At 42.3% G+C, this 15,018-nt stretch overlaps 1 protein-coding gene across 1 annotated transcript; it reads right to left on the bottom strand.

Moving 5' to 3' along the window:
• Nucleotides 1-362: 362 nt before the first annotated feature.
• LOC308166875 (sodium-dependent neutral amino acid transporter B(0)AT1-like) lies at nucleotides 363-9,782 on the bottom strand (the record flags this gene model as incomplete). The annotated part of the gene is made up of 12 exons (XM_080541199.1): nucleotides 363-575; nucleotides 797-959; nucleotides 1,081-1,240; nucleotides 1,343-1,547; nucleotides 2,326-2,482; nucleotides 2,599-2,727; nucleotides 2,847-2,955; nucleotides 3,073-3,187; nucleotides 4,906-5,087; nucleotides 5,249-5,386; nucleotides 5,703-5,843; nucleotides 9,584-9,782. 12 exons carry the CDS (start codon nucleotides 9,780-9,782, stop codon nucleotides 363-365), a joined length of 1,911 nt encoding a protein of 636 aa, XP_080397325.1.
• Nucleotides 9,783-15,018: the final 5,236 nt, after the last annotated feature.

The raw sequence follows: 15,018 nt of genomic DNA, 5'->3' as shown, positions 1-15,018 counted from the left end.
GTGTACAGTATTTGCATGCTTTTACATATCATATCTGCTCATACAGTAAATCAGATTTTTTTAAATAAATTGTCAAAGCATGGGATTCATAAAAATGTTTAAACATTCGAAATGAATGTGAACTGTCATCGCTAAATCTGAAGATCCAATAACACGTCTGAGACATGATTTAAACTAATAGTCAACTCTGCCCTCTAGTGCTGGAGAATGAAATACAAATAATATTCCCTGACTTTTTGATGCAGCCACACTGTTGAGTAGATAATAATGACAAATCACACCAAATATTAAATCCTAGATTAGAGATATACAGCAGTATAGAAAAGAATGTATTATTATTCAATTAAAATATTGTTAGGTCATCAGGCAAAGGATTTGAGAGGCTTGTCGTTCTTCTGTACTTGGTGGGATATAGTGCTGAGGTCTTCTAGTTTTCCCTTATTATCTTTCCTCCTGCGCAAACATTTGTAAACTGCAGTTAGAGGTATAGCAAGACTGGGGACTCCTGCTAGGATGAAGATTATAACGGAAATCCAGGGTGGATATGACTTCTCCTCCAATGTGGGGAAGTGCTCCTGCAAAGAAAGAGCGATACATTATAGTGTTAATGTGTCTTGTAAGAGAATGTACTACGGTATTAAGAAAATGAGAATACAGTGTAAATATCCATTGATAGTAGTGAAATCCTCGGTAATGAACTTGTGCAAATGAAACATAATGTCTTTAAACTAGGAATTTCTATTTGATTTGATCTCAAACTCTATTATTATGGCTGCTTGACAGAGTGACATATTACCGATTCAGGATCCCAGGTCTTGTAGAGGAGCTCTTCAGTGACTGTAGTGACAAAGTAGAAAACAAAAATGACAAACAAGATGAGGGGGCTGACCACCCTCCATGTCACCTGCCAGAAGATGTTGGGCTTGTGGCCGATCATGAACTCGATGTCATCATTGAACCTAACAGAGAGAAAGATGCAGCAAATATTACACTTCTGTTTAATCACCACAACACAAATGGATGTGCATTATCTGTGCTCATGTGATTATGGCATTGGTATCTGGAGCATCCTTTACTCACCTGTCAATCCCATAGATGTACACAACTGACACCAGCTCACAGAATGCAATAATTAGAAGAGGGATGGACCCAGAATAGCTGTCAAAGAGGGTCAGCCAATAGTTTCCTGAGCCTTGGCAGAATATGAGACCGACTAGGCAGCAGAAGAGACATGTCACCCCTGTAATAGAACGAAGAGCATGGAAATGATGACACTGATAGTGGTATCTCAGTCTCTTAACAGGAGAGGGGGTACAGTAGGTCTGATGTGCCCTGGTCTTACCAGTGACTGCCTCTTTGGGCCAGCTCTTGGGGATGACTTTCAGTTCCTTCAGTGGTACCAGAACTCCTTCAATGTTGCCAAACATGGACGAGAGGCCGAGACAGAAGAGCATGATGAAGAACAGGATGGACCACACTGGAGAGAAGGGCATCTTAGTGATGGCTTCTGTGAACACGATGAAGGCGAGACCAGTTCCCTCAACGCCCTACACCAAAACACATAAAGATGGACTGTAATTAGTGCCTGCTACAGCTGCTGTCAGCCTACAGGACAACACATCTCATCACAATGCAGCATACTGCCCTGTGACTTTATTGTCACATTTGACTGTTTCTCAATAGCCGTCACATTCTATCTCTATGGTTCTCTTACATTGTCAATATCTTTATAAAGGAATTAAAAGTATGTCCTGTATGTGTTGTGAGACTTAAGTTGTGTGATAAAGCTGATTATACAACAGTTAGTTCCGACCAAGTAATTTGATTGGACAAGAGGCATTCCATGAGTTACGATATAGTATAACAGCACTGGGACTTTTAACCATATGTATCACTCCGCCGCACAGGTGTTAAATTACCGTTAATTAGACTACATTCACACATGCCACCAAAGCGACTCTCAACCGAGTCATATTTCACTGGTTGCACAATACATGGAAATGTACAAATAAATGTACACGATACAAAGTAGCTAGCCACGATACGAAGTAGCTAGTTTGTGTTCAGGTTACTAGGCAACAGTCAAGTTGAACAGTCCCGTTGCGGAACTATTTTTTCTTGACGGAGCCAAAATAAATGATTGAATAAACAAAAAACAAATAATAATCTGTTGTCACTTATTACTGTTAACTAATAAATTGTGCTGTAGAACTGTTGTATAAAAGCAATATCACACTCGAGGTCGTGTGTTATACTGAATATCAGCACGGCTGTATTCAGTATAACACACTCCCTCTCGTGTGATATTGCTTAAACATTTCATACCTCACTGAGGAAAGTGTTCAAGTCACAGGGCTTCAAGTTCAGCCCCTGAATGACTTCAGGATGTGTCCCATTGAGACTCTGGAGAGCCAGTTCGTAGTTGCTTTCAGTGATGTTGCCATCAGGAAGATCAAATGTATTCAGCAGTGCAAGGATATTCCTGAAGATAGAAAAAAAGATGTAAAAACATGCTGCTACTCTAAAGTCTGTCTTATCATTTGACTGCCTGTTCATACAGTGGGCACATGTCAGCATCAGAGATCAATAGACCCGTACCCATCAACACAGATATCAAATCTCTCTGTGGCTCTGAAGCCGATGATGGTATAGATGACGGTTGCAGAGTAGACAGAGGTGAAGCCATTGATGATTGAGATGATCACAGCATCCTGTTCACAGTTGTTACTGAAGGAAGATCATAACAACAGTAAGTCTCACATGAGGAAGTTTACAGTGCTTTTGTTGGAGTTTAGAAGTGTAACGTACAAAAAAACGGTTAGTTTAGCTGAGTTACAGTGACTTACTGCACTGAGTTGTAGCTGGAGAATGAGATGAGACCACCAAATGCCAAAGAGAAAGAATAGAACACCTGGGTACCTGCATCCAGCCAGGTGGATGGGTTTGCCAGCTCTGCTAACTGAAAGAATGCACATATTACATACCATTCAGGAGTCTTTTGATTTTCTTTTTGTGTGAAATAAGAAAACTGTAACAGTTTAAATCTATACATTAAACATTAAACTATATTACTTGCATCTGGGATGAAGAGGAATTTCACTCCACTCAAAGAACCTTTCAATGTCAGTCCTCTGATGAGAAAGATGGTCAACACTACATAGGGTAGCGTTGAGGTCACATACACAGCCTAAGGAGAGAAGGGAGGTGTATCGTTTTTAGTTTATTTGTCATTTTGCATTCACTATCACAGACAACTTATTAGGTTTAGCACCTGAACAAATTAGGCCTATAGGCGCAGGAATAGACCAAGAAAAATAGGTTTTCTTTCTATCCACACATCATATGTGACACGGTCTGGTAAAAAAGGGCCGCATGCTGGCAATCCTCAAGTCACGCAAATGAGCAAAAACCTCCTTTTATTTTATTTTTCTAAATGTATTTTTTTTTTGGGCATATTACGAAAGTTGAAGTGTTGAAGAGCCCACACATATATAACAAACAACAGTTTTAGGATCACTAAATACCTATAATTTGTTAGCGAACTGAGCTTGCTTGTGAGTGCTTATTCCAGTGGTGTGCAACCACCACAGCAACAGACAACAGAGATATGCTTGTTTTTGGAATTATACTGACATCTATCAATGATTCTGAAATTACTCAATCTGCAAAGAAAGTTTCTATGAAATGACGGTTTGGTTTCAACGATCAAAATACGCAATGTCGTATGGTGTGTCGTCTGCCGACACACCTTCTGCTTTGTACTTGGGTAATTTAACATGTGTTGTTTACTAGGCGAGCCAAACAGGTGTTTTGAGAAAAGACTAGATAGCGCTCTTTTTAGTTAGCGAGCTGAAACCAGTGTGTTCGTTTATTTAGAACGATTTCTTTATTAGCCCACTTCGCTAGCCAAACCTTTTAGTTTGTTAGCTAGCTAGCTATTTTTGTGAGTTAGCAAGCTGAACTAGCTGTTCAGAATCAGCAAAAAACTCCTCTAATCCTACAAGGAGCATGTTGCAGTACCACGCCAGTGGAGGAAATAACAGACAAACAAGAATTTCCTCAGTTGCTACGGTTGTGAGGGACAGCTCTCCTGTGAAGCAAGTAAGCATCCCCCAGTTTATAGGACTGGAGGATGGCACAGTGCTTGTTGGACTATAATGATAAATGCATACACAACATTATTGTATTGCTCAGTTGTATCTTGCCTTATCGTTAGCTTTTTTAAATACAGTATTGCTTTTTTTCTCTTGCTGCTGCAATGTTGACTGGAACTGAAGCCATAACAATTTTACTCTCTTCTACTTGTATAATTGGATGTAATAAACTGTTGGCACACATGGCATAATAAAAAATCATGAATCTTGAATTATTAGTAGTATTTAGCAATTTAAACATGTCAACTCTGCAAGTTTGTTTCTTGGGGTTAGCCGACAAACCCACTCATAGATAACAGGTAGATAATGACACGTAGTGTAATGATACGTAATGTAATGTAATGTCCTGCGGGATTGGTTGGGGGTGGAGTTTACCAGCTATTGTTCCCACCCATTACCTGCCTGTGAAAAACGTGAAAACTTTGAGAGTGAAACTCTGTTAGTTGCCTTGAGGTGTGCCAACATCCAAATATGCATATCTTGTTCAACTTTTCAGATTTCAATGTATGACACATCATTTGAAAGTTTACAATCTGCCCTTTCATAATCTGGAAAAAACTGAAAAATTACATTGGCCTACTTTTTTTACCAGACCCTGTCACATGATATGTTGACTGTTACGGTATTTATTATACTGTAAATATACATTATGAAATATTATCACATGCTTTACTATATCCATGCGAAAATGCCCTTCCCTAACTGTCCACAAAAACCTATAAAGCATCGTCTTGCAGAGGGAGTGCCGTACCTTCCCTGTGGTCTCAATGCCACGGATGATGCAAACATAGAGCACAGCCCAAGCACCCATGAGGCACAGGACCATCCACCACTGCAGCCCACCATCCTCAACAATGTCTGGGGACAAGTTGAGGGTCTTCCGGTACCAGAAATAATCCACTGGGGAGCTCCTCTCACACTCTGACACAAGGCCTGGATAAAATGTTATAATAGGATATTATTCAAGAAATCACATATGTGTCATCTTATTTCAATGTCATTGTGTCTTGTGTAAAATACTCTAAACATCTCAACATCACATTTCATTAATGCGTTTTCCTTATCCCATTCATAGCCAAAAATATGGAAACTACCTGTTAGGTTGGCATTGACTGGACATTGGCTCCAGGGCAATGGCTCTTGGAATGAGTTATAGAAGTACCACATCACCCAGGCAATGATGGTGTTGTAGTAGAGGCTGATCATAAGAGACACACACATGGAGGCGATCCCTGCAGAGTATAAAATGCAGTGTGTATGTTAGCATTGTCAGTGTGTATATGTCAGTATTTCAGTTTCTGGTAGATTATATTGTGGGCTAGTAGTGGTTTAGTGGATAGTGAGTTGGACGGAAGGTTGTGAGTTCAATTCCCACCTGAATCACATTCACCACCACTAGTGTGCCCTTGAGTAAGGCACTTAGCCCTCAGTTACTTCAGGGGGAATGTCCCTGTGATTTGTAATTATAAATCTCTTTGGATTAAAAGTGTCTGCTAAATGGCAAATTCATATTAAATGTAAAGAAAGCTCTGGGAAAAAATGTCTTACCAACTCCAGCTAAGTAAGGATGGATTGTTGACCACACCCCTAAACTGCCTTTCCTTAAACGTTGGCCAATAGCAAACTCTAGATGGAGCAGAGGGATTCCTTCAAGAACCAGCAGGATCAGAAAAGGAATCATAAAAGCACCTAAAACAATAATAAAATCGATTAATTTAGTGATTATCCAATGACATTTCACTAATACCATAGGCTCTTCTCACATCTATTGCACTGGTAATGTGATGATGAGCAGGTGCAGTGGAGTGGAGTGGGTACAGTATAATATAGATGGAGTTCATACTGTATGCAGTATTCTTTAAGATCCAAAATAACATAGATGCTCATAAATATAACCATCTGCATGGGTGGATATAATGGTGGATAAAGAGGAACAAGATGTGTAGATTTAGATTACATTTGATGTTGGTCTCTTCATGCAATGTACTGTACGAGCATGAGGAATTTCCTCCTTGGAGGAACATTTTATTTGATCTAATTTGTATAAATACAGTCTGACAGATGGAGGGTAATGTGTATACCAGTACACACACAGCTATCTACAGTATCTGAATGTACTGCTAAAAAAGGAAATACAGAAGTAATAAAAAATCACTTGAATATTTGATATGGATGTCCTCATATGGACTTAAACCGGTGCACAGGTATAGGAAATGTAAAGGATTTACATGAGGCACAGGACTGGGATGATTATGATGCATTGCACAGGCCATTATCCTTCCACAACAATCCCAAGGTTTTGCTCCCATGGGTTTATATAAAAAAGCTCATTATGTGTCCATTGTGATCCGGAGGCTTTGTACTTAAGCCAGGTACACACATAAAGATAATCTGGCCGATTTCGGGCCGATTTTCCCCCTTCCGACCAAAGACAGCAAACGCCCGCAAATCAGATGGCTCTAAAGATTATCCTACAAGATTATCCTGTGGTGTGAGGTGTGTTAAGAGTCCATTTCTCCCGACAATCTGCTCGGAAAATGGTCGGGGCCGACAATCGTAAATGTCAAACGTGCTCAATACTTACGACCAATAATCCTTATGTGTGGGGGCAACTCCCAACTCCCGACTAGGGTTGCCAGAATGGCTCGTTTTTTTTGGGTGGAATTAGCGCTTTTAGACTGTGGTTAGGGTGGAAAATGTCAATCCCATCTGGCAACCCTGCTCGCGAGTCCGATTGTGACGTGGATGGAATGTAGCAAATCAAGAAACGAGCTGACTTCTTCTTTTCGTTCTTTTGCACTTTATTTGCCCTGTCGCACATGGCTGCCTCGTACAGGTCAGTCAGGCAGGGTACTATGTTAGATCACGTTTGATCATGCGACATTTCTGGCTTGGGGAACGAGACTCTAGAGTCTAGACTGTCGTAACGATAATCTTTATGTATGCGGGGTGCTGAAATGGGAATATCAGCGCACACCACACACAATACGATCAAGGCTGTTCAATCCAAGATTTTTTATCTTCATGTGTGGGGTCTGTCTCAGATAAAAAATCTGTTAAGATTTTGAAAATCCTTATATGTGAACCCGGCTTAAGGAATCTGTCAACTCTTCTCTATGCAAGCAATAAGTAAGGTCATGAATAATTACCAGTGGCGGCTGGCCAATAGAGGGCGCTAGGGCGCCGCCCCCACCTTCCAACGCAGCCCCACTTCTTGTAAAAGATTTTTCAAAATAAACATTGTTTATTCATAAAATGCGGCTGATATTCTGTCGGCGCCTATCAGGATTCATTAAAAATCCTCCAATACAATAAACATTTTATCTGTGTGTGTGTAAAATTCACTGTGAAAATACATAGGGGAGGAGTCGGGGCGCCGACCGAATGGCAGTCAATGGCACTGCAAATACTTTTGGCTTACACGTGAGCTGTAGCAGCGCTCCAATTGGCTGTCTCCTATTCCCCGGTCGGGGCGCAGAAAAATGCGCCCTGAGCATACGCAGATTATAGGCTTACCTAGGCTGCAGCCTAGGGCCACTACCACTAGGGGTAGTACAAATTTAAAAATGCGAGACTTGAGAGCCCTGAATATCCGGTTGTTATGTCTGACGTCAAACGTGACGTTTTGCAATTTCCGGCTCCAAACCAGAAATTCTCCGCACCAGAATACCAGTGTACTACAGCGGTAGAATGACAGTTCAATCGTTTTTAGACTCGGATCTATTCATACAACAAGGGACACAGTACTTTGCCGTTTTCCCCATATTGTCAGGGTATTTGAGCCTCGGAAAAGCGCTATATAAATATAATTTATTATTATTATTATTGCGGCATTTCGAAGACAGCGCCTCAGCCAACTTTGGACCCGGAAACACGTCACGACTTAACAACAGAGACAGACAACAAGGAGAGGAGAGCAACAGAGAGACAGACAACAGGAGAGGAGAGCAACAGAGAGACAGACAACAGGAGAGGAGAGCAACAGAGAGACAGACAACAAGGAGAGGAGAGCAACAGAGAGACAGACAACAGGAGAGGAGAGCAACAGAGAGACAGACAACAGGAGAGGAGAGCAACAGAGAGACAGACAACAGGAGAGGAGAGCAACAGAGAGACAGACAACAGGAGAGGAGAGCAATAGAGAGACAGACAACAGGAGAGGAGAGCAATAGAGAGACAGACAACAAGGAGAGGAGAGCAACAGAGAGACAGACAACAGGAGAGGAGAGCAACAGAGAGACAGACAACAGGAGAGGAGAGCAATAGAGACAGAACTGAGGTGAGGTGAGCAACAGAGATAGTTCAGGATGGTAACAAACAGTTCAGTATGACAGAGACAACTAATAGAAAGACAACTGTATGATTATAGAGTTTACATGTTCAAGGAAATATTGTATGATAATAGAAAGGTACACTTTAATTTAATTAAAGAAGTAACAAATAACACATTTATTATCACAATTGCATTGTGTTCCATGTCTTTCTCCATTGAATAAATAATGCCTAGTTGAATGGCTAAACAAGACAACTGTCTGGACAGTACTGCTAGAATTATTCACCTTACTGCTGCACAGCACAGATAGACAAAGGGTATAAGTCCATTCTGTTAACATTAGGTCTACTCTGCTAACAAAGACTATTCCAGTTGATTTGTCAGTTGTGCATTATATTTTTGTTGTGTTTGCAGTTTGCCCTTTAATAAGTTATATATAAAAAATAATTAAGTTATATATATTCTCATGCTAAAATCGACTGTAAATCCAGATTTTAAAGTTGATATTCTTCCCCGTGGAGCATGCCCCCATAACCTGTGCCCCACCCAAAATGTTTATCACCAGCCGCCACTGATAATTACAGTATGGTGACGGTATGCAACTGAGAGAACAGTCTTCTGATTCTGGGAGGTTTGCCTAAAGCAAATAGTGGAAGCACCATGTCTCATTGGTTCATTTGGAGGGCAAGGTGCAGGATAAACACGTTTAAAACTATCAGTTTCAGTGACTTACAGGTAGAGATTGCTTGTCAGATGCATTTACTATAGACTCCCTTTTCCATCGGTCATTGACTAGTCGACTACAGTCTTCAACCTGAGATGATTTACCAACTGATTATTTGTCAACAATCATTATCTGTTTGTTCCTCTGTTGTGGTTAACCTATCAAGACAGAGCCATGATTAAACTGTAATGGATTGTAATAGAGTTGTTTAATCAGCCTATAAGTCATACTGTATGTTATGAAGTAGAAAGGTCACCTTACTTACTCTGTTCTTATTAGTGTTATTATTCTTGTTTTCAATGAATAAGTACTTCATTTCTAAAATAATCATCACAGAATAAGAACATTGTTAAGTTTTACCAATCAATCAAAGGATCAATCCCCAAGTCCCCAAAGAAAACTATCCATCCAGCCGCACTATAGAAAACCTACCTCCCCCATGACTCTGGCACAGATAAGGGAAGCGCCAGACGTTCCCCAGTCCCACACAAAATCCCACACAGGTCAACATGTACTGTGTCTTGTTTTCCCATTTGGGCCTGTCTCCAGCCTCCTCAGTCTCCAGTTTCTCCAGCTCCTCATAGGACAGTATCCTGGCCTCCAGGCCCCGGTTGGGTAGCTGCAGTTTCATGGTCCCTCAGATACAGAACAGACAGGTACAGCACTACGGTGTGATCTTTTGGAGAGAACTGGTCTATACTGTCAGTTGTCAGGTCACTGAGGTATGAGGATCAAGTGGTTGCTAAATGAAGCCACTCTAGGAGGAAATGTGTGTGACAGATTGACCAGGTAGAGGAGTGAGGGAATGTGCCCTATCAGCTGGGGAGGCGTGAATGAATCCCGCGGAGGTGTGACTCAACCAAAAAACTCTTGACAATAATTGATGTCTTACAAGTCTCTTTGAAGGTTTCCATCCTGTACGGCTGATCTTTATCTGATAACTATCTTTATGACACTAACCCTAACCCTAAGTTTTCTACTGTAGGGTCCAACATTCAATGTCAGAGCAGTCAACTACCCCTGGCAGTAAAAACAAGGCTAACTTAAAGCAAAAATGTGTCCAATGAGAAGTCAATAATTTTCTTATTTTCTAGTCAAATTGGTTTATGAGGCTGATCATCTCCAACCACATGATTCATTGTTAAAAGTTTGCTCATCCAGCCTGTCACTCAGGATCAGTGCCCAATCTAATAAAGATCTCCTTCTCAGTACAGCTGATCTATACTTTTAGACAATGTAATTTCAACTATATGATGCAGATGAATGTGTGTTATATTCAATTGAAAAATCAATAAAAACTGTTCAACAAACAAACAAAATAGTTTTTCCATCAGTCCTTGTCCTCTCTCCTTATGTCATCTAAAAACTAACTGGAGGAGAAGGAATCTTGGATTTCCAGTGTGTTTTGAGAAGGGGAGAAGGAACCCCCCAATACGAGAAGACAAGGAAAGATTCAGACTTACCTTTCCTTATCCAGCTGGGTTTCCTCCGTCCATCTGATATACTGTAGGAGTAAGTCATTGTATGTGACAGATATAGTCCAGCATAAAAGCCCAAAAATCCAAATTGCGCACTTATTGATAGAAGCATGAAACTTGACACATTAAAGGGGCAATCTGGGATTTGAACAATAACAACAATTGAACAATCTCCTTGCCACTTTTTTGGTAAAGATCTGAGGGATGAGACTGGAGAAATGTTATCACTCTCAAATTAGATCAAAACAATAGTTTTAGCCATGTTTTAAAGCTATACAGTGTTTATTTACATTTAAAACAAGATTATATTGTGGGTTCTGATGGGGTAGGAGAGTTGATCTAAGCCAGGGGTATTCAATTAGAATTCAACAAGGTCCAGTTAGAGAAAATGTCCTTAAGCAAAGGTGCGGAATATCATAACGTCTTGATTGTGTTATGATTCAGTGCCATATATATATATAGCCTAGTTGTATCAACAATAGTAGTCAACGTAGACAACAACATACAATGTAGTCAACAAGTGACTGTCAAATCAAATAAATAAAGTACAATTCAATAATATTTAAACAATATTTATTGCACATTTTCACATTGAACTGGAGGGATTATACATAATAAATACATGTTTTTTTTTATTTCAAGTAAAACAAGGACTGCATTTAAATGTAAAAATGCATAGGCTAACAGAGAGCTTTTGAAAAATGTGCATTTGATTTTTTTCACAAAACCCTCCGTCAGTAAATGCTTTTTTATCCAAGATTTAAAAAATCCAAAATCCAAGCAACTGGGAGCATTCATTAGCATATTGTTGGGCAGTGTTATGGCTTTTTTCCATTGACCAGACCGGCAGCACGCATTTGTAAAGTTTGGTACGGGTAGGATACGCTTCTTCATTATACACAACAGACCTGGTGCGAGCGGCGACAGTAGGAGGAGTTAAGTGTCAGAAGAGCACTTCACTTTAATAAGTGCCGCTATACAGCTCAACAGGGGGGAAAATAATGATGTCAAAATGCAGCACCATCATGCACAGATCAGCCTTAAAACATGTAACGTTAGATATATAACGTTAGACAGGGAGCGATGTATTTCTACGGAAAGGTTGTGCTTGACGCTCCCATTGGAGTGATGCCGGGGCTCATACAATCTCCGCGTTTGTTAAAGATACGAGTGCTAACGGTGCTGGGCTCGAGGAGCCAGTCAGCTAGTCTGCCTGGCAGCCTCCTCTGGGGCTGCCGGCCACGGGGTCGTGCGGCGGATCCTAGCAATAGGCAGGGGATAATTGGATGCTAGGTTGGGTTCAATTGGATACCAAATTGGGTGAAAAAGGGATAAAATCTGGGGGGAAAAAAAAAAAAAAAAAAGTGCTGCACTGTCTTGCTGGTAGTCAAATATATTTATTTATTCAGCATATGGATGTTACGTGCCTGTTACTTGCCGCTTTTAGTTCTAGTAGATCGTGCAACCAGGGAATCGCCGACATGTGTTAAACGGAGCAAGACGTGAATCTAACGGCATTTGGCTCATGAGTGAACTGCGAAAATGCCTGGTCGGCACAGCTTGGGATTCCATGGAAATTACAGGGAACTATGTGTGAAAGAGGCTTAAATGTTGAAATAACAGTAATACCATGTTCATTGATAAAATGACATAAGGGATGAAAAGGGGGGATGGCAGTTTTAGAAGGGGGATGATGAAGCGCACTGGACTGAGGAACGGTCTAGCATAGGCACAGCACATTGCCATTGTCATAGTATTGACGTGACTACAATACGTAATCTATGCACGACACCGACGTAAACAGATATGCGTGAGTTACGACAGTAGAGGGTATATAAGTCATGCTACTGTGTCTGTATGCCATGTGACTGTGAGCCGAGAGTATTGAATATATAAAGTTAACGAACCCTTGAGTTAGAGTCCTCCGTGATTTATTACATGGTGTCAGAAGCGGACCATTTTTGCTAAAGTCAGTAAATCATGGCGAAATTTAAACCACCGGATAGTTTTTCTTTTGATAAACCGACGGAGTGGACCGACTGGAGAAAAAAAAAGGCGCTTTGAGAGATTTCGAGTAGCTACCGAGCTCAGCAAGAAGGCGGGAGAAATACAAGTATGTTCCTTGATATATGCAATGGGGAGTGAAGCGGATAACATCTTCAAATCGTTCACGTTTACCGTTTACCGAACGTTCATGCGAATAGTTACAACATTGTGATGAAAACATTTGATGAGTACTTTTTCCCAAGACGGAACGTTATCCACGAGCGCGCCGTTTTTTACCAGAGAGTGCAGCGGCATGGTGAGCAGGCAGAGACATTTATCAGAGCTCTTTATGACCTATCAGAACACTGTGAGTTCGGCGAAGTAAGGGATGAGAACATTCGGGACCGGATCGTAGTGGGGATAGTGGATAATCCTCTGCCTCTCCCCGTCCGCTGCTGAATCCCTCATCCACGCCTTCATCTCCTCCCGCCTTGACTACTGCAACTCCCTACTCACCGGCATCACCTCCCGCTCCCTCCATAGACTCCAGATGGTCCAAAACTCTGCTGCACGCCTCCTTTCAAACACCCGCTCCCGTGACCACATCACTCCTGTCCTCCACTCTCTCCACTGGCTCCCCATCAAAGAACGCATCCAATTCAAAATCCTCATCCTCACATACAAAGCCGTCCATAGCCTGGCCCCCCCTTACCTGACTGACCTCCTTCTCCCCCACCGCCCTACCCGTACCCTCCGATCCTCATCCATTGTTCCCCTCACTGTCCCACCCTCAAAACTCAAAGGCTTCGGTCACCGTGTGTCTCGTAAATTGCAGCTCATGTCAGGTCTCACTTTGGCGCTAACCATACAGTCTGTTCGGCAGTTGGAGACCGTTAACATGCATGTCAATGCACAGGAGGAGGCTAATGTAGCCACCGCAGCCGTACAAGAAGTGCGGGGAGCGCGAAATAAAAATCTAAAATGGTGGCGAAATGACCAGAGAGGAGGAAGAGCCGCGGAGCGTGGAGGGAAGTGCGGCCGGTGTGGGAAAACGGAGCACATTGACCGAGAGAGGTGCCCAGCTCGAAATACGACATGCAATAAATGCAACAGGACAGGACACTGGCAGAGCCAGTGCAAAACCAAAGCGGTGAGTGAAGTAACGGATGAGACAAATGAGCAGGAAGAATACTACATGGGATCAGTGAATGCAAAAACGAGTGTTGAGCAGTGGAATGTGCAGCTTCTCATTGGTGCAACATCAGTGAAGTTTAAAATTGATACAGGAGCTGATGCCAGTGTTATGTGTGAAGAGACTTTTAACATGCTTATTCCAGAGAGGGAACTGAAACAGACCAGTGTATCACTCACCAGCCCAGGGGGTCAATTAGACTGTCAAGGACAATTCCAAGCTAGCACTACATACAAGAGCAAGTCATACTCGTTCCCAGTGTTCGTCATCAGAGGACAGTCTGTCAACAACTTACTCAGCAGGTCCACAGCAGCAGAGATGGGCCTTGTGAAACGTATTGAGGAGGTCCATAGTGACTTCGGTGAGCATGGCACACTCAAGACGGAGCCTGTGAAGATACAGCTCAAGGACAACGCCACTCCATATGCGGTGCACACAGAGCGCAGGGTCCCAATACCGCTGAGGCCCAAGGTCAGAGAGGAGCTACGCCACATGGAGGAGAACGGTATCATAGAGGAGGTGACCGAGCCAACTGACTGGTGTGCCCCTATGGTGCCTGTGCTCAAGAAGAATGGAAAGGTGCGTGTATGTGTTGATCTCAAGAAACTGAACGAACAGGTCAAGAGAGAGAGATTCATCCTACCTACACCAGAAGAGATCATAGCCGAGCTGAGTGGAGCAACGGTGTTCTCCAGCCTGGATGCAGCCTCGGGGTTCTTTCAGATACCTCTGCACAGCGAGAGTAGCCGGCTCACCACATTCATCACTCCATTCGCAAGGTACTGTTTCCGGCGCCTGCCGTTCGGAATAACGAGCGCCCCGGAGATATTCCAAAGGAAGATGACTGAGACACTCCAAGGCCTGCAAGGCGTCGCAGTCTATATGGACGATATAGTCGTGTACGGAAAGGACATGGAAGAACATGATCTCCGTCTCCAGAAGGTGCTGGAGAGAGTCGAATCTTCTGGGCTCAAGCTCAACAAGGAGAAGTGTAAGCTAAGGCAGACACAGCTCAGCTTTCTGGGACAGGTGGTCGACGCCACAGGTGTGCGGCCTGATCCAGCAAAAGTGCAAGCCATCCGGGAGCTCGCAGCACCAGAGAACGTGCATGAGCTCAAACGTGTCCTTGGCATGGTAAACTATCTCGGTAAATATGTGCCGAACCTGTCCACAGTGGGCCAGCCACTGTACAAGCTGCTCAAGTCCAAGAC

The sequence above is a fragment of the Nansenia antarctica genome, assembly GCF_963989245.1.
Source record: "Nansenia antarctica genome assembly, chromosome: 10".
In the NCBI taxonomy this organism is placed as follows: Eukaryota; Metazoa; Chordata; class Actinopteri; order Argentiniformes; family Microstomatidae; genus Nansenia; species Nansenia antarctica.
Note: the sequence above shows the minus strand (reverse complement) of the source record. Positions and strands in the feature narration are given on the sequence as shown.